The sequence below is a fragment of the Nyctibius grandis genome, chromosome 6 (assembly GCF_013368605.1).
Source record: "Nyctibius grandis isolate bNycGra1 chromosome 6, bNycGra1.pri, whole genome shotgun sequence".
Lineage (NCBI taxonomy): Eukaryota > Metazoa > Chordata > Aves > Nyctibiiformes > Nyctibiidae > Nyctibius > Nyctibius grandis.
The window spans coordinates 62016547-62033095 of record NC_090663.1 but is presented as its reverse complement, the minus strand read 5'-3'; the positions used below and the strand labels follow the sequence as shown (position 1 = coordinate 62033095).

At 40.2% G+C, this 16549-nt stretch overlaps 1 protein-coding gene across 1 annotated transcript in view; it reads left to right on the top strand.

The window, feature by feature from the left end:
• Nucleotides 1–13982, top strand: part of COL25A1 (collagen type XXV alpha 1 chain) — a 341058-nt gene extending 327076 nt beyond the window's left edge. Inside the window, exons 36-40 of the mRNA XM_068404174.1 lie at nt 1035–1088; nt 2327–2353; nt 3095–3157; nt 10807–10893; nt 13743–13982. Coding sequence (XP_068260275.1) covers nt 1035–1088; nt 2327–2353; nt 3095–3157; nt 10807–10893; nt 13743–13982 — 471 coding nt within the window. The remainder of the gene's footprint in view (nt 1–1034; nt 1089–2326; nt 2354–3094; nt 3158–10806; nt 10894–13742) is intronic.
• The last annotated feature ends 2567 nt before the right edge of the window (nt 13983–16549 follow it).

Here is a 16549-nt window from a genome sequence, read left to right as displayed (position 1 = left end):
AGAGGGCTGTGCTTGCAGTTACATGGGCTAACATTAGCTCACTCAAGAAGTTTAACTCCATATCAGTCTTGATGAAGAACAATTGGAGAGCAAAGGTGATTACTACTGTCAGCCTGAAATTTGTCATCTTGAAATTTAATTTCATTTGGACAAGTTTGCTCTATATTAAGCTTGCAAAATTATTTTGGTAGCATCCCTCTGGAAACTGGTGATTTTTCCATTGATTTTAGTGCAGAATGAGATCAAACTTCTGGAGTAATCTCTGTACTTGTTTGTCTTGCACATTAATACAGTTTTGATTTAATAAACCAGGGTATTTACGTCACTAATCTAGAATCCAATAGAGCAGTTACCAACACAGTACAGTGCATGGGATAATATTCACACTGTCACTGTTAATAGCATTGCATGCTTAAATGCAAGCTTTGGTTGACACAATGTTTTTGCTTGTCACTGTGTTGCATCTCAGCTGCTGTGCTAGAGCTTGATGCTGTATATCCTCAGTTTTCATTACAACATTGGATTTTTACTGAGCATGATGTTGCAGCTGTTACAAGCTTAAAATTGAAATCGGTGCAAGTTCAGTTTGAAAAATATTTTCAGTTACTAATGGATTTAAAAACAAATTCTTTATGATGAGGGTGGTGAGACACTGGAACAGGTTGCCCAGAGAAGTTGAGGCTGCCCCCTCCCTGGCAGTGTTTAAGGCCAGGTTGGATGAGGCTTTGAGCAACCTGGTCTAGAGGAAAGGTGTCCCTGCTGTGGTAGGGGTGTTGGAACTAGATGATCTTTAAGGACCCTTCCAACCCAAACCATTCTATGATTCTATGTAATATCATATGCCTGAAAAGTCATTTTGCCTAGAAAGTAACACATATTTCTCTTTGTCCCCTTAATCATTTAATAGAAATAAATGAACTTGAATATTTATCACTCAAAAGATTTAGGAATGCATAAACTTTAACCTAAAGCACTTGGTAGATTGTCTAAGATAGACAATGTTTTTGTTTGCTTGATCTGTAATCTTTTCTTAGGGTGAAAAGGGAACTGTAGGTGACCCTGGACCCAGAGGACCATACGGCCTGCCTGTAAGTTGCACATAGTTTATACACATTGCGCTTTTCATCACTCCTTGATTAAACTTTGTGTGCTTTATGACTGCTTTTCACCTAGCAATACAATTAGTTGGAAGAGGCAAAGATAGATAATAATCCCTGACAGTGCAAGGTCACTGGTCTGTATCGCAGATTTAGATTCCTACCCACGCACGTGGTCATGCAAAAGTAATGAAACAGGCCTGACATGAACCAGCAAGAGAGAGGAAATCCAGAACGCAAGTGCTCCTGTTTCTGCAGCCTGTGGCCGTCAGGTGTCTGAGAACCATGCGAGAGTGGCAGGAGTTCAGGATGAGCTGTGGAAAGCTGTGATTTTCTTAATGTCAATAAGCTGCTGGGATTTCTGTGCTGCGAGGCTACTTCGCTGTTATATTTTTGTTTTGTTTGACACTTCAGAGACCAGTTTTTTGTTTTCATTTCTGGGCCATGTGCTCAGAAGCAATTTGAGAAGTTCATTGTTGATCACTCATAGGTGGAGATGGTATGCTTTAAATCAACCACTGAAATGACATTATCTGTTTCTAAAATATGAGTGAGAACTTCCTTTGGCCTAATGAGGATAGCCCAAATAAAATTAGTTGACTTACTCTGTTTACTTTGCTGATGATTGGGTCAGGTGCGTACATAGACGCATGTCTGTTCTGTACTTTGACACAAGAAAAGCCATGTAAATGTGCTTGGCCAGGCACAACCCGCCTCTGCAAGAGACTTGCGATTTTTCCATACACTCTCCAGTCTAATCTGTTTGATTAATTAATTTAAGCTGGAATACAGACTCGTGGTTTAATTGGATCAGGAGTCAATGACTAGAGATAGTTTTTAGTCTCTGTGGAGTGTTAAATTAGCTTGCAGTGCATGTCTATCTGAGGGTCACTTTTTTGAGTTAAATAAAAAAAAAAAAATCCAATTTCTGTTTCCTCTTCCTGGGAACTAAAAATGAAAAATGATAGGCTCTTCTGTATTTTTGGTTTGCTCCTGGAATCTGCGTACAAACAAAATTTTACAGTCAAGCAAAATTTTACAGTCAAGTTATCAGTTCCTGGAAATGTTAAACACTGACAGAAATGTCCTTCACTAACGGCAATACTGTGTGTACAGCCTTAGCAACTTGGGGTACCAGGGCATAGAGGGAGCACAGAAGTCGGGCATCAAGGCAGCCGTTGGTATCACCGCTTAGGGACGCTAATGTAGTTTATATGGTTCTTTGGCAGGGCAAAGATGGCGAGCCTGGCCTTGATGTAAGTAATATGTATGACCAATACACTCTTAATGGTAGGTAAGCATCTTTCAAGAAATAGCTTACTGAGTGTAACACCTTTGCTTCCATTTAGTGTGTATGCAGTACATACAGGGAGTGTGCTAAATGCTGCATTTGCTCTTTCTCTATGATAAAGAGGACAAAGATTGTGCAATATACAGCCCTTATCGACAGACCCCACCAGATATAGTGCTTAGTACTACAAGTAGTCGGTCCTTTGGAAGTCAATAGGCTGAAAAACTGTACTTGGTAAGAAAATATTCAGACTTGTGACTCAGTCGTGGAAGAAGAAGGAGTCACTAACATTTGGTTAAGTAAATTTATCCAAATTAAATAGAATAATTCCATAACCTGCAAGTGATACATTTCAAAATATAGGCTTGCTCTTTGGCATGCTAAAAAGACTTAATGAAAACCTTTTCCTCTGGTCCTACACTGAAATCTCTAACTTGGAGGAGTCTTTTCCAGAACGTACATATGCTACATAGCATGGATTATTGCCATTTTGAGTGATATGATTTCTTTCCATTGCTGGCAAAATGACCCTACCAAACACTATGACTTACTTGTCTCGTGTGCATGCATGTGTGCACACATCACACACATATACATACAAAGCATGTAGTGAAATCATCTTTTTTTATGTTTTCCAAGAGTATCTGAAAGCTTAAGCTGCATGTGTATAAAAGTCGACCTATGTTTGTCCATTTTGTTTTTATAGGGTTTCCCTGGTCCTCGAGGAGAAAAGGGTGATATAGGAGAAAAGGGAGAAAAGGTGACCACAGTGTTATTAACTGTTGCTTGAATCCTCAGCCTAGTCAGTTCTGCTGTCTTTATGCTATAAATTGTCCCATTAAAACTTATCTTTGTTTTTACTGTGTGCTAAAAGGCAGGTCACAGACACATGCTAAGAAAAATCATGAAAAACCATGAAAATTTACGTATAGAACTAGTAATATCAACATGTCCCAAAGCACGGCTTGTTTTTGGCTCATTTTCTCCAATCCATCCTACGCTTGTTGAAAATCCTTGTCAGCCTGAAATTTTTAATGCAGACATCACTGGAATGTGTCATTGTGGTAGTAATTTTATACTGAAGACCCCCGCTCTGTTCATTGGCAGTATTTGCAGTATAACTGTTGTACCAAGCCTGTACACACTACCTATCCCACACCAAATGTATAAGTACAGGAACTGTTTAAATTTTTATTTTTGGCATTGTCTTATTTACAATTAAGTACTTCGTGATACTTGTGGATTGAAATTAGATCATATACTCTACCGTTCTGGTAAACCAACCAGACAGTGAAGTTAACAGAAACAGCCTAACTTCATTTTCACTGTCCAGACACAGTGACTTGGAAATATGTTTAGTAAAAAGCAATTTAGGACTAAATGTGTGCAGAGAAAGCTCATGAGTTTGTAACTGACACAGAGCCCAGCTGCTAAAACTGCTGAATTAGCGCCCAAACCAAGCCACTTAATATGAAAGTCCATACACACAGCAGGTGATTTTTCTAGTTCAGACAGCTATTTTTGCCTAGCTGACATGTATGGGGTTATACTAGGTCCACTTCCCATCACTGTATCTTAAACAAGAAGCAGGGTTAAAAAGTCATCATGGCCATTTGAGTTCATCTCCTTTTCTTAATACTGTTAGGCAAAACAATTCCCAATAATGCATTGATAAGAGTACTATGAAATGTATCCTTCCCTTCTGTCCCTTGTTATATTACTTATTTTGAGCTCAGAGATCACTGGTAAGGTACTGATTTTACAGAACAACTGTTGCTTAAGCAGGTGCTCTATGAATATTATAAAGGCTGTGTCTGACCTGGCAGAGTAATCACAATGAATGGTGAGCTCTTGCTTGTTGTCAAAGACCACAGGTCTGTCTGTCACAAGCAAACAGCTTTTGTTTTTGAGAGCAGTTATCAGTAGAAAGGTGTAACTGATAACTGCCAGCTCTGATAGACGACTGGCAAAATGGCCAGCCTGTGCTAAGTGGTGGGTGCCAAATCAAATGAGCTTAACAGTATATTCTCATACTGGGATACATTAGAAGGGTTGTGTCCAAAAGGTTAAAATAATTCCTCCACTTGGGAGGAATATAAGTGTGTTGTCAGAGGATGTAGGGAGGCAACTAGGAAAGCTAAGGCCTCCTTGGAATTCAACCTTGCAAGAGAGGTCAAGGACAACAGAAAGGGCTTCTTCAAATACATTGCAGGTAAAGCCAACACTAGAGGCAATGTAGGCCCACTGATGAATGAGGTGGGGGTCCTGGAGACAGAGGATAAAAAGAAGGCGGAGTTACTGAATGCCTTCTTTGCCTCTGTCTATACTGCTGGAGGCTGTCCTGAGGAGCCCTGGACCCCTGAGGCCTCAGAAGAAGTCAGGATAGAGGAGGAATCTCTCTTGGTTGATGAGGGCTGGGTCAGGGACCAATTAAGCAACCTGGACGTCCATAAATCCATGGGCCCTGATGGGATGCACCCGCGGGTGCTGAGGGAGCTGGCGGAAGTCATTGCTAGGCCACTCTCCATCATCTTTGCTAAGTCGTGGGCAACGGGAGAGGTGCCTGAGGACTGGAGGAAAGCGAATGTCACTCCAGTCTTCAAAAAGGGCAAGAAGGAGGACCCGGGTAACTATAGACCGGTCAGCCTCACCTCCATCCCCGGAAAGGTGATGGAACAACTTGTCCTTGGTGCTGTCTCTAGGCACATCAAGGACAGGGGGATCATTAGGGGCACTCAGCATGGCTTCACCAAGGGAAAGCCATGCTTAACCAACTTGATAGCCTTTTATGAGGACGTAACCCGGTGGATAGATGATGGTAAAGCTGTGGATGTGGTCTATCTCGATTTCAGTAAAGCGTTTGACACGGTCTCCCACAGCATCCTCGCAGCTAAACTGAGGAAGTGTGGTCTGGATGATCGGGTAGTGAGGTGGATTGTGAACTGGCTGAAGGAAAGAAGCCAGAGAGTGGTGGTCAATGGGACAGAGTCCAGTTGGAGGCCTGTGTCTAGCGGAGTCCCTCAAGGGTCGGTACTGGGACCAGTACTATTCAATATATTCATTAATGACTTGGATGAGGGAATAGAGTGCACTGTCAGCAAGTTCGCTGATGACACCAAACTGGGAGGAGTGGCTGACACACCGGAAGGCTGCGCAGCCATTCAGAGAGACCTGGACAGGCTGGAGAGTTGGGCGGGGAGAAATTTAATGAAATATAACAAGGGCAAGTGTAGAGTCCTGCATCTGGGCAAGAACAACCCCATGTATGAGTACAAGTTGGGGGCAGAGCTGTTGGAGACCAGCGTAGGGGAAAGGGACCTGGGGGTCCTAGTGGACAACAGGATGACCATGAGCCAGCAGTGTGCCCTTGTGGCCAAGAAGGCCAATGGCATCCTGGGGTGTATTAGAAGGGGTGTGGTTAGCAGGTCGAGAGAGGTTCTCCTCCCCCTCTACTCTGCCCTGGTGAGGCCGCATCTGGAATATTGTGTCCAGTTCTGGGCCCCTCAGTTCAAGAAGGACAGGGAACTGCTAGAGAGAGTCCAGTGCAGAGCCACGAAGATGATTAAGGGAGTGGAATATCTCCCTTATGAGGAGAGGCTGAGGGAGCTGGGTCTCTTTAGCTTAGAGAAGAGGAGACTGAGGGGTGACCTCATTAATGTTTATAAATATGTAAAGGGCAAGTGTCAAGAGGATGGAGCCAGGCTCTTCTCAGTGACATCCCTTGACAGGACAAGGGGCAATGGGTGCAAGTTGGAACACAGGAGGTTCCACATAAATACGAGGAAAAACTTCTTTACGGTGAGGGTGACCGAACACTGGAACAGGCTGCCCAGAGAGGTTGTGGAGTCTCCTTCTCTGGAGACATTCAAAACCCGCCTGGACGCGTTCCTGTGTGATATGGTCTAGGCAATCCTGCTCCGGCAGGGGGATTGGACTAGATGATCTTTCGAGGTCCCTTCCAATCCCTAACATTCTGTGATTCTGTGATTCTGTGAAGTTATTAACCCTCTCTAATCAATCCCAGTGAGGCTGCTTGAATACTGCAGATGGTATTTTGAGCCTCACAATTCAAGAAAAATTGCAAGAAGGCTACTAAGCTGTCAGGGGCCTGGGGCACACACAACCAATAGAAGAGGCTGAAGGAGGTGGACTGGCTTAGTCTGCAATGAGGAGGCCAGACTACTTGAAGGCGAGACACAAAGACAATGGAGCAAAACTCCTCTGGGTGATGGCAAATGGGAAAACACAGGACCACAAGCTGGGAGGTTCAGAGTGGCTATTAGGAAAACCTTGTTCACTAGGAAGGCAGCATGGCACTGGAACAGTTTACCCAGAGAGGTGGCTGAACCACTGTACATGGAGGACTGCAGGACCTGGTCTGGTCTGACCTGATCTAGGGTCAGGAATCATCCTGCTCAGGGTGGGAGGTTAGACTAGACGACCTCCAGAAGTCCCTTCCAACCAGACCTTCTGAGTCTGTGTTTCCATGTACAGCTAGAGATAGGCAGACAAAATACAGCCATCAGACCCCCAGAAGATATCTGGAAGAAAAGCTGGAAAGCTGGTAAAACGGCTTATATAAATATGATATCATGTGAAATGGAACAGCTGAGATTCTTGCATTCAGGATGTAGAAACATTTTAACGTACTAGAGCCCAGTATGCTGCTTTTGAGTAGCTTTTGGGTATTAGTTCATTATTCCCAGAGGTTTACTAAATAGCTTAAACACAGAAGCTCCAGTTGCAAGAGGGTGAGGGAACTGTGTGTGGGAATTGTGTGTGTCCACGAGGCACATTAGGCCCTTTTTGGAGTTCAGTTGCGATTCAGGCTGCCCATGTCACCTTGTTCTCTTGAGCTGCAGGACACATCTCCTAGGAAGTCTAGTCCTCTGTCCCCCTAAAAAATTCAGGAAAAGGTGAAACCTGTTTCTTGAGGAGAATGCATGGGATGAAGTACTCAGCAAGTCTGTCAGATATTTCACAAAACATGTTATCTTATGGACTTTCATATTAAGAGGATTGCCAGGAAGTCTGTAGAGTGAAAATGGAGATGGATCTCTGCCTTAAAAACTCTCAGAATATTCAAAGAAAATTAAGGCAAAGGAAGGCCTGTCTTGGTGAAAAATTGGGGAAGATATAGCTGAGACCTCTGTGAAAGAAACTTCTGTTGCAGAGTTTTGACACATTTTTTCCAGAAACAAGGGAGTACTTGTATCTTGCAAGTAAACTGATTTCACCAAAACCACCTCAGCTGCATCAATAGTTCTTTTTCCAAATAGAAAGCTGACTCTCAAAAGACACAATGTAATGCAATTAACAGAAGCTTTCGTTATAACAAATTTTCTCAGTTCTGATGTTTTTCCTTATGTAAATTACTAATTATCTATGACCAAATTGGTGTAACAGCACCCATTTCAATAGCGATAAACCAGTTTACAAGTTGAGGGTCCAGCTCATGATTTCTTGTTTTTTTAAATACTCCCCACAGTACTGGCTGTTAGACTGACATCACACAAGTTGAGATTAGTGAGTTTCTAGTTGAGAAACTTAATTCAAATTGCATTGCAAAAATATATATCATTACTAACATTCTATTGAGAACCAGTGACACTTGTTTTTTTCATAGACATGTGAATAGGCAGGGAATAAATCTTTACTTCTTCAGTTTGAGATGAGTCCTAGACTGACGATTTTTATTCTGGCCTGTCAGTAGTTCTGCTACAGTGAAAGCAAGTCAGTGTTTGCATTATAATGCTGCTTAACTTGGCTGTAAAAATAATTTTAAAAGTGTTCTAGCTGTAATTACTCATATAAAATTATAGTCCAGGAGCACTCAGCATGAAAAAGGTTTGTACAATTTATTTTGTATTTTCACGTTGTATGAATAGAAAAAAAATTCCTTTTAAAAAGGAATAACTTTTAACAAAAGGTAGAGATAGTGTTGTGGGGAGAGGGAGGGAAGGGGGCCCCGATCCCAAATGTGCAGTTGTGTCTATTGTTATAAATATTGACAGAGGAGTATGATGTATCACAACAGTGGCTGAAAAGGCATCATCCTTTTCCCCCTACACTCTGCATTGATGAAAATCTGTGTGTGTAAGGATTGGAGATTGTTCCAACCATAACAGTGTTACAGAAGTGCACAAATTTGTATTTCTCTAGGCCCTGAGGAAGCACAGGAAGGAATTTTTTTTTAATCTTCATTAGAGGTAGATTCTCAATATCTCCTGTAGATGTCTGTAGTTCAGGGTAAGGAGGTGAAGACTTAAGAGACAAGAACTCCGTCCGTAGAAAAAGGAGTAAAGTACTCAGGAAATCCAGACTATTGTCTACACAGATGACTGCTGCATTGGTTTGAATAAGATCATAAGTTTCCCCTGCAAAACTGGAAGTTTAAATAGGTATCTGCTGCCTTGTAACACAACAAGTTAAAGAAATACAAGTCCTAAAGATATGAAAAGAGTCAGAAACCAAACTGTACTGTCCGTTTTCAGAATCATTTTTGAAGTATGTCCATGCTCTGTGCTTGCATATGCTCACAGCAAATATATTGGTGTTACATTGAGCACAAATAACATGAGATTTGACCCTGAAACTCTTGGGCTTCTGTGCTATGCTGTCATGTTTGTAGGTTTAAGATGAAAACTTAGCCAACTTACGGTTCCTGACTTGCAGGGATTTTTTTTTACATCACAATCTTATAATTTGGTAAAGGAGGCTAATGTTTGGGTTGCTGTTTTCCTAAATATTATCCTGTGACTTTCTGGCACACAGAAAAGATAGACAAGAAACTTTGTTCCTATCGTGTCATGAATGTAATATGTTTTGTTCATGGAAAAGATTTTTTCATTTGAATGTGTCAAGTATGCTATGATATTAATTGAATAATGTGCTTTCCTTCCTTTTTAAAATATGCTATAGCTAATTATTTTTTAATTGTGTAAAACCAGTTTTTCACTCTTGTTAATGGATTAAGTCTTTTTGTGCTCGTGTGGAACTAGTTAAATGTCTATTTACTATGCTTCACCAAAATCCATCTGTCATCTGTCTTTCCAAAGGGGCATTCCTTCCTTCTCCTTCTACCTTCATTCCTTACAATTCCTCTGTCTTTTTTACCCTTTTCCTCACAAATTAAATCCTCCCAATAGCCACAACCTCGCTTGCTGGTTCTCCAATGTCATACTAATTTTCCTATGACTATTTTTCCCATTTCTTTGTGATATTCCTGATTTACTCATCCTTCCTATCCCATTTTTTACAATCCTAGTCCAATTTGTTTCATTTTTTTTAACAGGACCTATTTTGATTTTTGTGAAATTGAGAGCAAACCTGAAACTCATTTACCATTGTGATCAGTTGGTGTGAAATCAATTATAAAATGAACTCTCCAAACATCTTATACTGCTTGAAGGTGAGGTCATTTTTGCAGGTAGCTTTGTTGAGGGGAGTCAACTCATTTCCATGAGTAATTAAAGCATTGGAAGTTTGTCATTTAAAAAGAAAACTCAGTGTGAAATCAAAGGACTTAATTTCAGTAAAATAAGGAGGTGAAATGTTGCCTGCAGTAGAGAGAACATTTAAAAGTTGGAATATTTAAATAAAGAATCTAATTATCACTTCTGATTAGTTTATGATACCAAGACATTATGAAATAATTGAAAGTGTCATAGCACCTCTCCATCAAGCAGTTCGGATGTTTAGATTCCTGTAACAGGGTTTGAAAAGGTCGTGTTGTATTTGGAGTGACAGGACTGCACCCTCAGTGATGTCTGTGGGTTTCTGTGGCCATGACTGAGAACAGAATTTGTCCCAAACTCTTACCAGAGTGCAAAGGGTCAATTAAGCAAAGAATTCACCAGGCCAAGTTCACCCTTGACATGACACCATGGAACCTGAGATAGAATTTAGCCAGAGACCAGCTGTCCCTGCAAAGCATCCATGCCACAGGTCTTTTTTAGAGAAACTATGCTGATATACTCTGCTCTCGCAAAGTTACACCTGACTAGTGACAAACCTTCTAGGGAAGCTGACAAATTCAGCTTAGTGTGCAATGCACCTCAGTACTATCACTTAGAGCAAATAGGAGACCTGTTATTTTGGACTGTGGATTGGGGAGATTTGCAGATTTGCCTCTATCTCAAGAAATGAATGATTTCAAGCCCTGTTCTAGGATTCAAAACATTCATAATACCGATATGAAATACCAACACAAACTAATACCGACTGATTGCAGTTCTTGCTTGTGATCATATAATTTATTTTTCCACATAATGCACCATCCAAACCAGAACACAGTGGTAAGTGTCCCTTCAGCTCTCCATTGGCTTAAAAAGAAAAATTCAAACTTTTAAACCAATCTTTCTTTAATTTTTTTCCAAAAGAATGAAACTTGTTTTATCCAAACCATTGTATCCACAGGGGGAAAAGGGAAAGAAAGGCAAAAAGGGGCCTAAAGGGGAGAAAGGAGAACAGGGTGCTCCTGGATTAGATGCACCTTGCCCATTGGTACGTCTCACTTGTGTATTGGACAACCGATCATCCTGCTGTAGACTGATGGAATAAGAAGTGAGGGGAGAGGAACAAGCACCAGCTATTTGTTGCCTGCTGGCCTTTGTTAAGACAGTCTTATCTCAAGCTCTGGCAAATTCTGGAGCACTCTTTGTCAGCCTCCTAATTTGCTTTCAAGCACCAGACTTAAGACCTTCAGGCTAAATTTGTGCGTTTTGTTTGTGGGTTTTTTCATTATTTTCTGCTAAACGTGTTGGAAAAGAACAAAATTTGGGATGTGCCAGAGTCAGTGCCCCACAGGTTGAAATCATACCATGGCCATCAGCTTGCTCCTCTTGCCTCTCTATTGTTATTTGTTTGCTCCAGCTATGTCAATACTGAAGGCATTTCCTTGACAGTAACATTGCAAGTTAATCTTTACAAACAGGGATTCCGTGGAATTAAGGGGGAAAAAGGGGAGCCAGGCCAGCCTGGCCTGGATGGGCTGGATGCCCCTTGCCAATTGGTACAGTATTTCTCTTTCCTACCAACCCTGCATGTGGTTCCTTTGTTTGTAGTCAGCCATTCTCAATGTAAAGTAATGTTTTTCTGAGCTGACTTTACATTATTCACGTAACACATGCATGTGCATGAACAAACCAGCTGCTTCAGTGATCATAACCGCAATGAGAGAATACACATTTTTGTTGGCACCTCAAACCTAACTCCCAGCAGTTTGCTCCCACATCACATGGCAATTTATAAGTTTGTGTCCTTCCTACATTTTCCCTGAGAATCGTTTGTTTGTTATTTTCCTCACAAAATACCTATTGCCTTACTCATCCTGAACGCAAGTCTTTGTAGAAATCCAGCACAATGTCCACTTCTAATCAAGTCTGATGACTTCTGTCTGCACTGGCTCAGTTTTTCACTCTAGCCTGTCCCAGAGCTACTCTGCACCCTGGCCTTCCTTTCAAATCCATGCAATCTTGGGTGCATGTTTTCAGGATTTGGCCAAAATGGGAGTCATGTACAGAATGATGTAAATATAATTTCTAAAAATCAAGTCATAGGTTTCCAGTAAGCCAAGCTGGAGCCTGATCTCCCAGACCTTACACAAGTAATATTTTTGGTGTCTGGCCTGTTCATCAAGTAGTATTCAAACAGATCTGGAAATGAAAAGCTTACCCGAGGCTTGTAAGAAGATAACGGTCTGCAGCCCAAACCCTCACTGTCTTTGTTATTTAACGTCTTCAATTTAATTGTGTTACCCTTGGAACTTACCTTCCCAGAATACACACGACACTCCCTACCCTATGTTAGCATGAAATCAAGTTCCCACCTATACTAAAATGCTACCTGTTGACCCTCTCCCTTGTACCAATCTGGCAACAGTGATTTTTATTTAATAGCAAAGTAAGTTTAAATTCTTTTCCATTTTTAAAAAAACAAGGAAAAAAGAACAGTACATACACATTTCCTAAAGATACAAGGAAGATCTGCTTTTTAATTGTTTGCGGTAAAATTTGATCTGCATGTTCTGATATTGTTTGGTGGTTAAGCACGGTTCTCTAAGATGAATGTTAAATTAAGTAGATTTTATTTCAACTATAGCACTTCTAATTTGAAGCCAATAGATTTTAATCTTAAATACATAGCCCATTAAGATTATTCCATAGTCCATTTTGTTTGCTTCCAATTAATGGTAACCATATCTCATATTTTGTTGGGGATAATCAAGCATGCTTTTGTAATTTAAAAATATTTCTCTGTCTCTGTATTATCATTTATATCTGGAGATTCACTAACCATCATTGATGGATGAAAAATATTCTGTTCATAGGTAATTACTAGAATAAGCTGCTAAGCAAACAGCACTGTTTCTTGCTTTACGCAGCAAGCCATTCCCATCAGATTACATGCAAGCACATTCAAAAATTTTCATTAACCACTATCTTCACATGTAAATTCACATAATAAGTATTGTTATTCTATATTCTAAAAAATGTCAAGGCCTGTTTTTTTTTTTATTCTCATGTATAGTCTAGTAACATGATACGTGCTCCTAATTCTGAGCATATAACTCTGGATAAGCCCTGTATAGCCATGTAAATTGGAATTAGTTCCATGAAAACCAGCATGACCGTGGCCAAAAGTTGGCTCTGATCTTACTGGATGCATGGAGATATGTGAAAGTAGGGTGGTGACAGAAAAGACATGGAGTGACTCACTAACATAACAAGAAATTAGATAGCCATGTTATCCAAGTGATGGAATAGTCAGTGCTGCTGTACTGCCCTGCTCCCACCACTGATGATTTCTTCCACCATGTCGCTTGAGGTATGTTCAGGCTTTAAGTTTTTGCTGCTTCATTCAAAAGCTAAGAATGAAAGTGAACAGAAAAGATCCTACTGAAATTTGAGTCTTGCTATCTTATCATTGGGTTAACTTTGTACTAGGGGCCCATAAAACACAGTACCCTCCAGATAAAAGTGATAATTTTTTTTTTTACTCATTGATCTTTTACATTCAGCTACAGGTTGTTGTGAATAACAGATTATATTTAAAATAATATGCAACCTGATATCTAACAGCAACAAGAAACTGATGAAGATGTTCTAATGATTTAGGAAAAACAAAATCTTTGTGGCAGAGAGGTGCACGTGTGTATTTACAGTGTAAATCTCTCCTTTGGCTTTTCCTTCACCTTGAGAACAAGAGAGGAAATAAGTTAGGAACTGGTAGCTACTTATTAGATAAAAAGTCAGAGCTGCTTCAGCTGTTCTAACAGATATTGATGGAATATCTATCCTATCAAACTTAACTATGTTGTCTTTTTTTTTTTTTTTTCCCTCCCCGTGAAACAGGGTCCTGATGGATTACCAATGCCTGGCTGTTGGCAAAAGGTAGGATGGACAGAGCTTTATCTTTCCAGGGGTAGCACATCCTTGGCACACAGAAAAGCCTGTCACAGTCATACTGAACAGTATCAGGATATACTTCAGAGCCTTTTAGACAGACGTATGCAGCAATGCAAATTAAGACCTCTCCATGACAGTAGTTGGTGTGATGAGGTTGTAATATATGTAGAAGTAATAACTCATTGAGGCAGTATTGTAGAAACAGTTGGCGTTAGATTTCTGGAAAGTCCAAGACTTCTCTTTCATATGAAAAGTCATACATCCTTTGTTTTCTGCATGTGATCACTGCTTCCCATTCTTTATAAAAGCTCATGGATGTGGCATTTTTCTCAAATATTTATATTAAACTATTATGATACTATTTTTCTGGGATTCCTAGAAGAACAGTGCATCCTGCCCTTCTCTGCTTTATGTTTATGTTCGTCAGTATATTCTCCTGGTTGTTATATTGCATGCTAATGTTAACTGGCAACATTATTTTAGTAAATATTTAACCTAGACGGTGCTAGATTTAAACACATAGTATTCAGAATAATGTAGGTGGAGGGATACTGGCGTATAATACATTAGAAAACACAAAGCATAAGTGACATCCTGGATGCATTTATCTCCGAAGAATAGCTGGTGCTGAGGAAATAACTATCCATATTTGCAACCCTGCCATGTCTATGTATTTGGAACAGAAATCTGAAATATTGATTTACTAATTTGATTAATCTATATCTTTTTTTTTGTCTCTGCAGTGATGAATCTAACCTTACAAGCATGAAGTTGTGTATATAGTGCTCCACTTTTTGTATTTATAGTTGAAAACTGAAAATTTGATTTTACAAGTCTGAGATATGTTTACATGTAGCTGCTTCTACTTGTTTGCAATAGTCCATGTGTACATCTTTTTTTCACTTACATCTGCAGTTACGTGTTATATAACTGCAGGGTAAACCTGCAAAGATTCTCTCTCTAATGAGAGAGAGATCTCAATACAACAATAATAGAAATCTGATTATTTCTGTAAATTCTTATATTTTGGCTTGTGGACCTGCATGGACAATGAGTGCCATGAACTAGTTTACAAGAAATTGTGACCAAATAAGAGCAAAATGCTATGAAATGTACTGTACCGGCTGCCGTTGGAGTTTACTGACTTGGCTTCCATGTCCATCTTAAACACTTCACTGATTCATGCCACCATATCTGCTTGTATGGACTAAAAGCATGAGTTTGTGTGCCAAACCTGCTTGTTGTGTGATCACGTCACATGTTAAGTGGCTGCTTAAGGTGACCTTTGATTCCAGCTTCTGAATTGTTTCCTTTTGTCATCTCAAGGGAGTCACACCATGGCTTATTGCTAAAAAGAGATAAACCAGAGGAGGATAGAAGGAGGCCTTGAATTTTTGGGGAATTGAGTTCCAGCTGCAGGTGGATGGCTTCCAGTCCTGCAGGTCACCTGACCCCTTTGATCAAAGAGGGTCCTGCCTGTTAATCAGCATCAGTTTGCCTTGCACTGCTCACAGTCGTGAAGACATTCACGATAGGCCCTGCCGAGTCCTTAATCAAGAAGGAAAGAAGTTTGAAGAAGAAATCAGACTTCTCTGTGGGTTGTTTGAAAAGGTTACAGAGGTGCTGCAGGGATCATTTGATGGCAGACACCACCTGAGACCAGAAGCTTCTCAACCTTACTCAAGGATAGACAGAGTATGTGCTCTTCATATTGTATGTTGGGACTGCTGGAGGAAAAAGCATTCCTGAGGCAGGGATGAATCGGAACATCCTCTGGAGGAGGAGGATAATGGAACTGACCAGAGACGTAGGTACCATGGTGTGGTTTTCAGGTGATTCAGTTTAGATTATACAAAACTAGCTGAACTTCTCTGCAGAATTTTGGAAGCTATGGTTAATTTTGTTTCCTTTTCCCATAACTGTTGCCGTAAAGGATGCATTTCAGTAATCTGTTCAACATTTGTGATGATGGCATTGAAGAAAATACTTCAAGCTACATGTTCATCTTGTTTCAGTGTTAACAGTTTTCATTTCAGTCTTTGAAGCCTTTAAGTCTAAAAAAGAAAAGAGTTTATTTTTGTGTTTCACAGGCTGATTTATTAATCTAGTTCTTTTTCTGCTGTTACAGTGACCTTAGTGGCCATTATTACTCAAAAAACATTGGAGAGAAACAAGTCTGTGTGATTACCACTGCACACTTGTCATCGCACTACGCTTTCAAAGGTGTCACTATTTCTCCATTTCTGTTCAGGTGACTAGGTTTCTAGAGAAACATTGGCAAAGTTTTGCTTTTCCACTTTTTGTATTGCTAGAAATACTTAATTTGTGCACATTTGTAGTTTTTGCCATGAGGTATTTTTTCCAGTTTTGAGTCTTCATATGGTGCACTGTAGTTAGTTTGAGAGACTAGTTTATGAGAAATGGTGCCATATTTGGCAGATGGAAGTTCTTTTTATATCACTTCTGTTCCTAGTGTATAGCAGGATGATCACAAGCTTTTATAGTTACTTTCCTGAGACATGTCTTTCATATGTAGACCAAAACTAAAGTTGAGGAAGACAGCCTGTCTCCATTCATGTGTGGGCACCTTGCCCTTCTTGGAATGCACATTTTTCCTAGCTCAGTCGTTTATAAATCATGTGAAGATGGGGACTGGCTGTGGTTGCACTTTCCGTGTTGCTTCACAATCTCAGATCAATGGAAATGCCACTATAATGCAATTTTTCACTTTCCTAGATCTTTATTGTCATTTT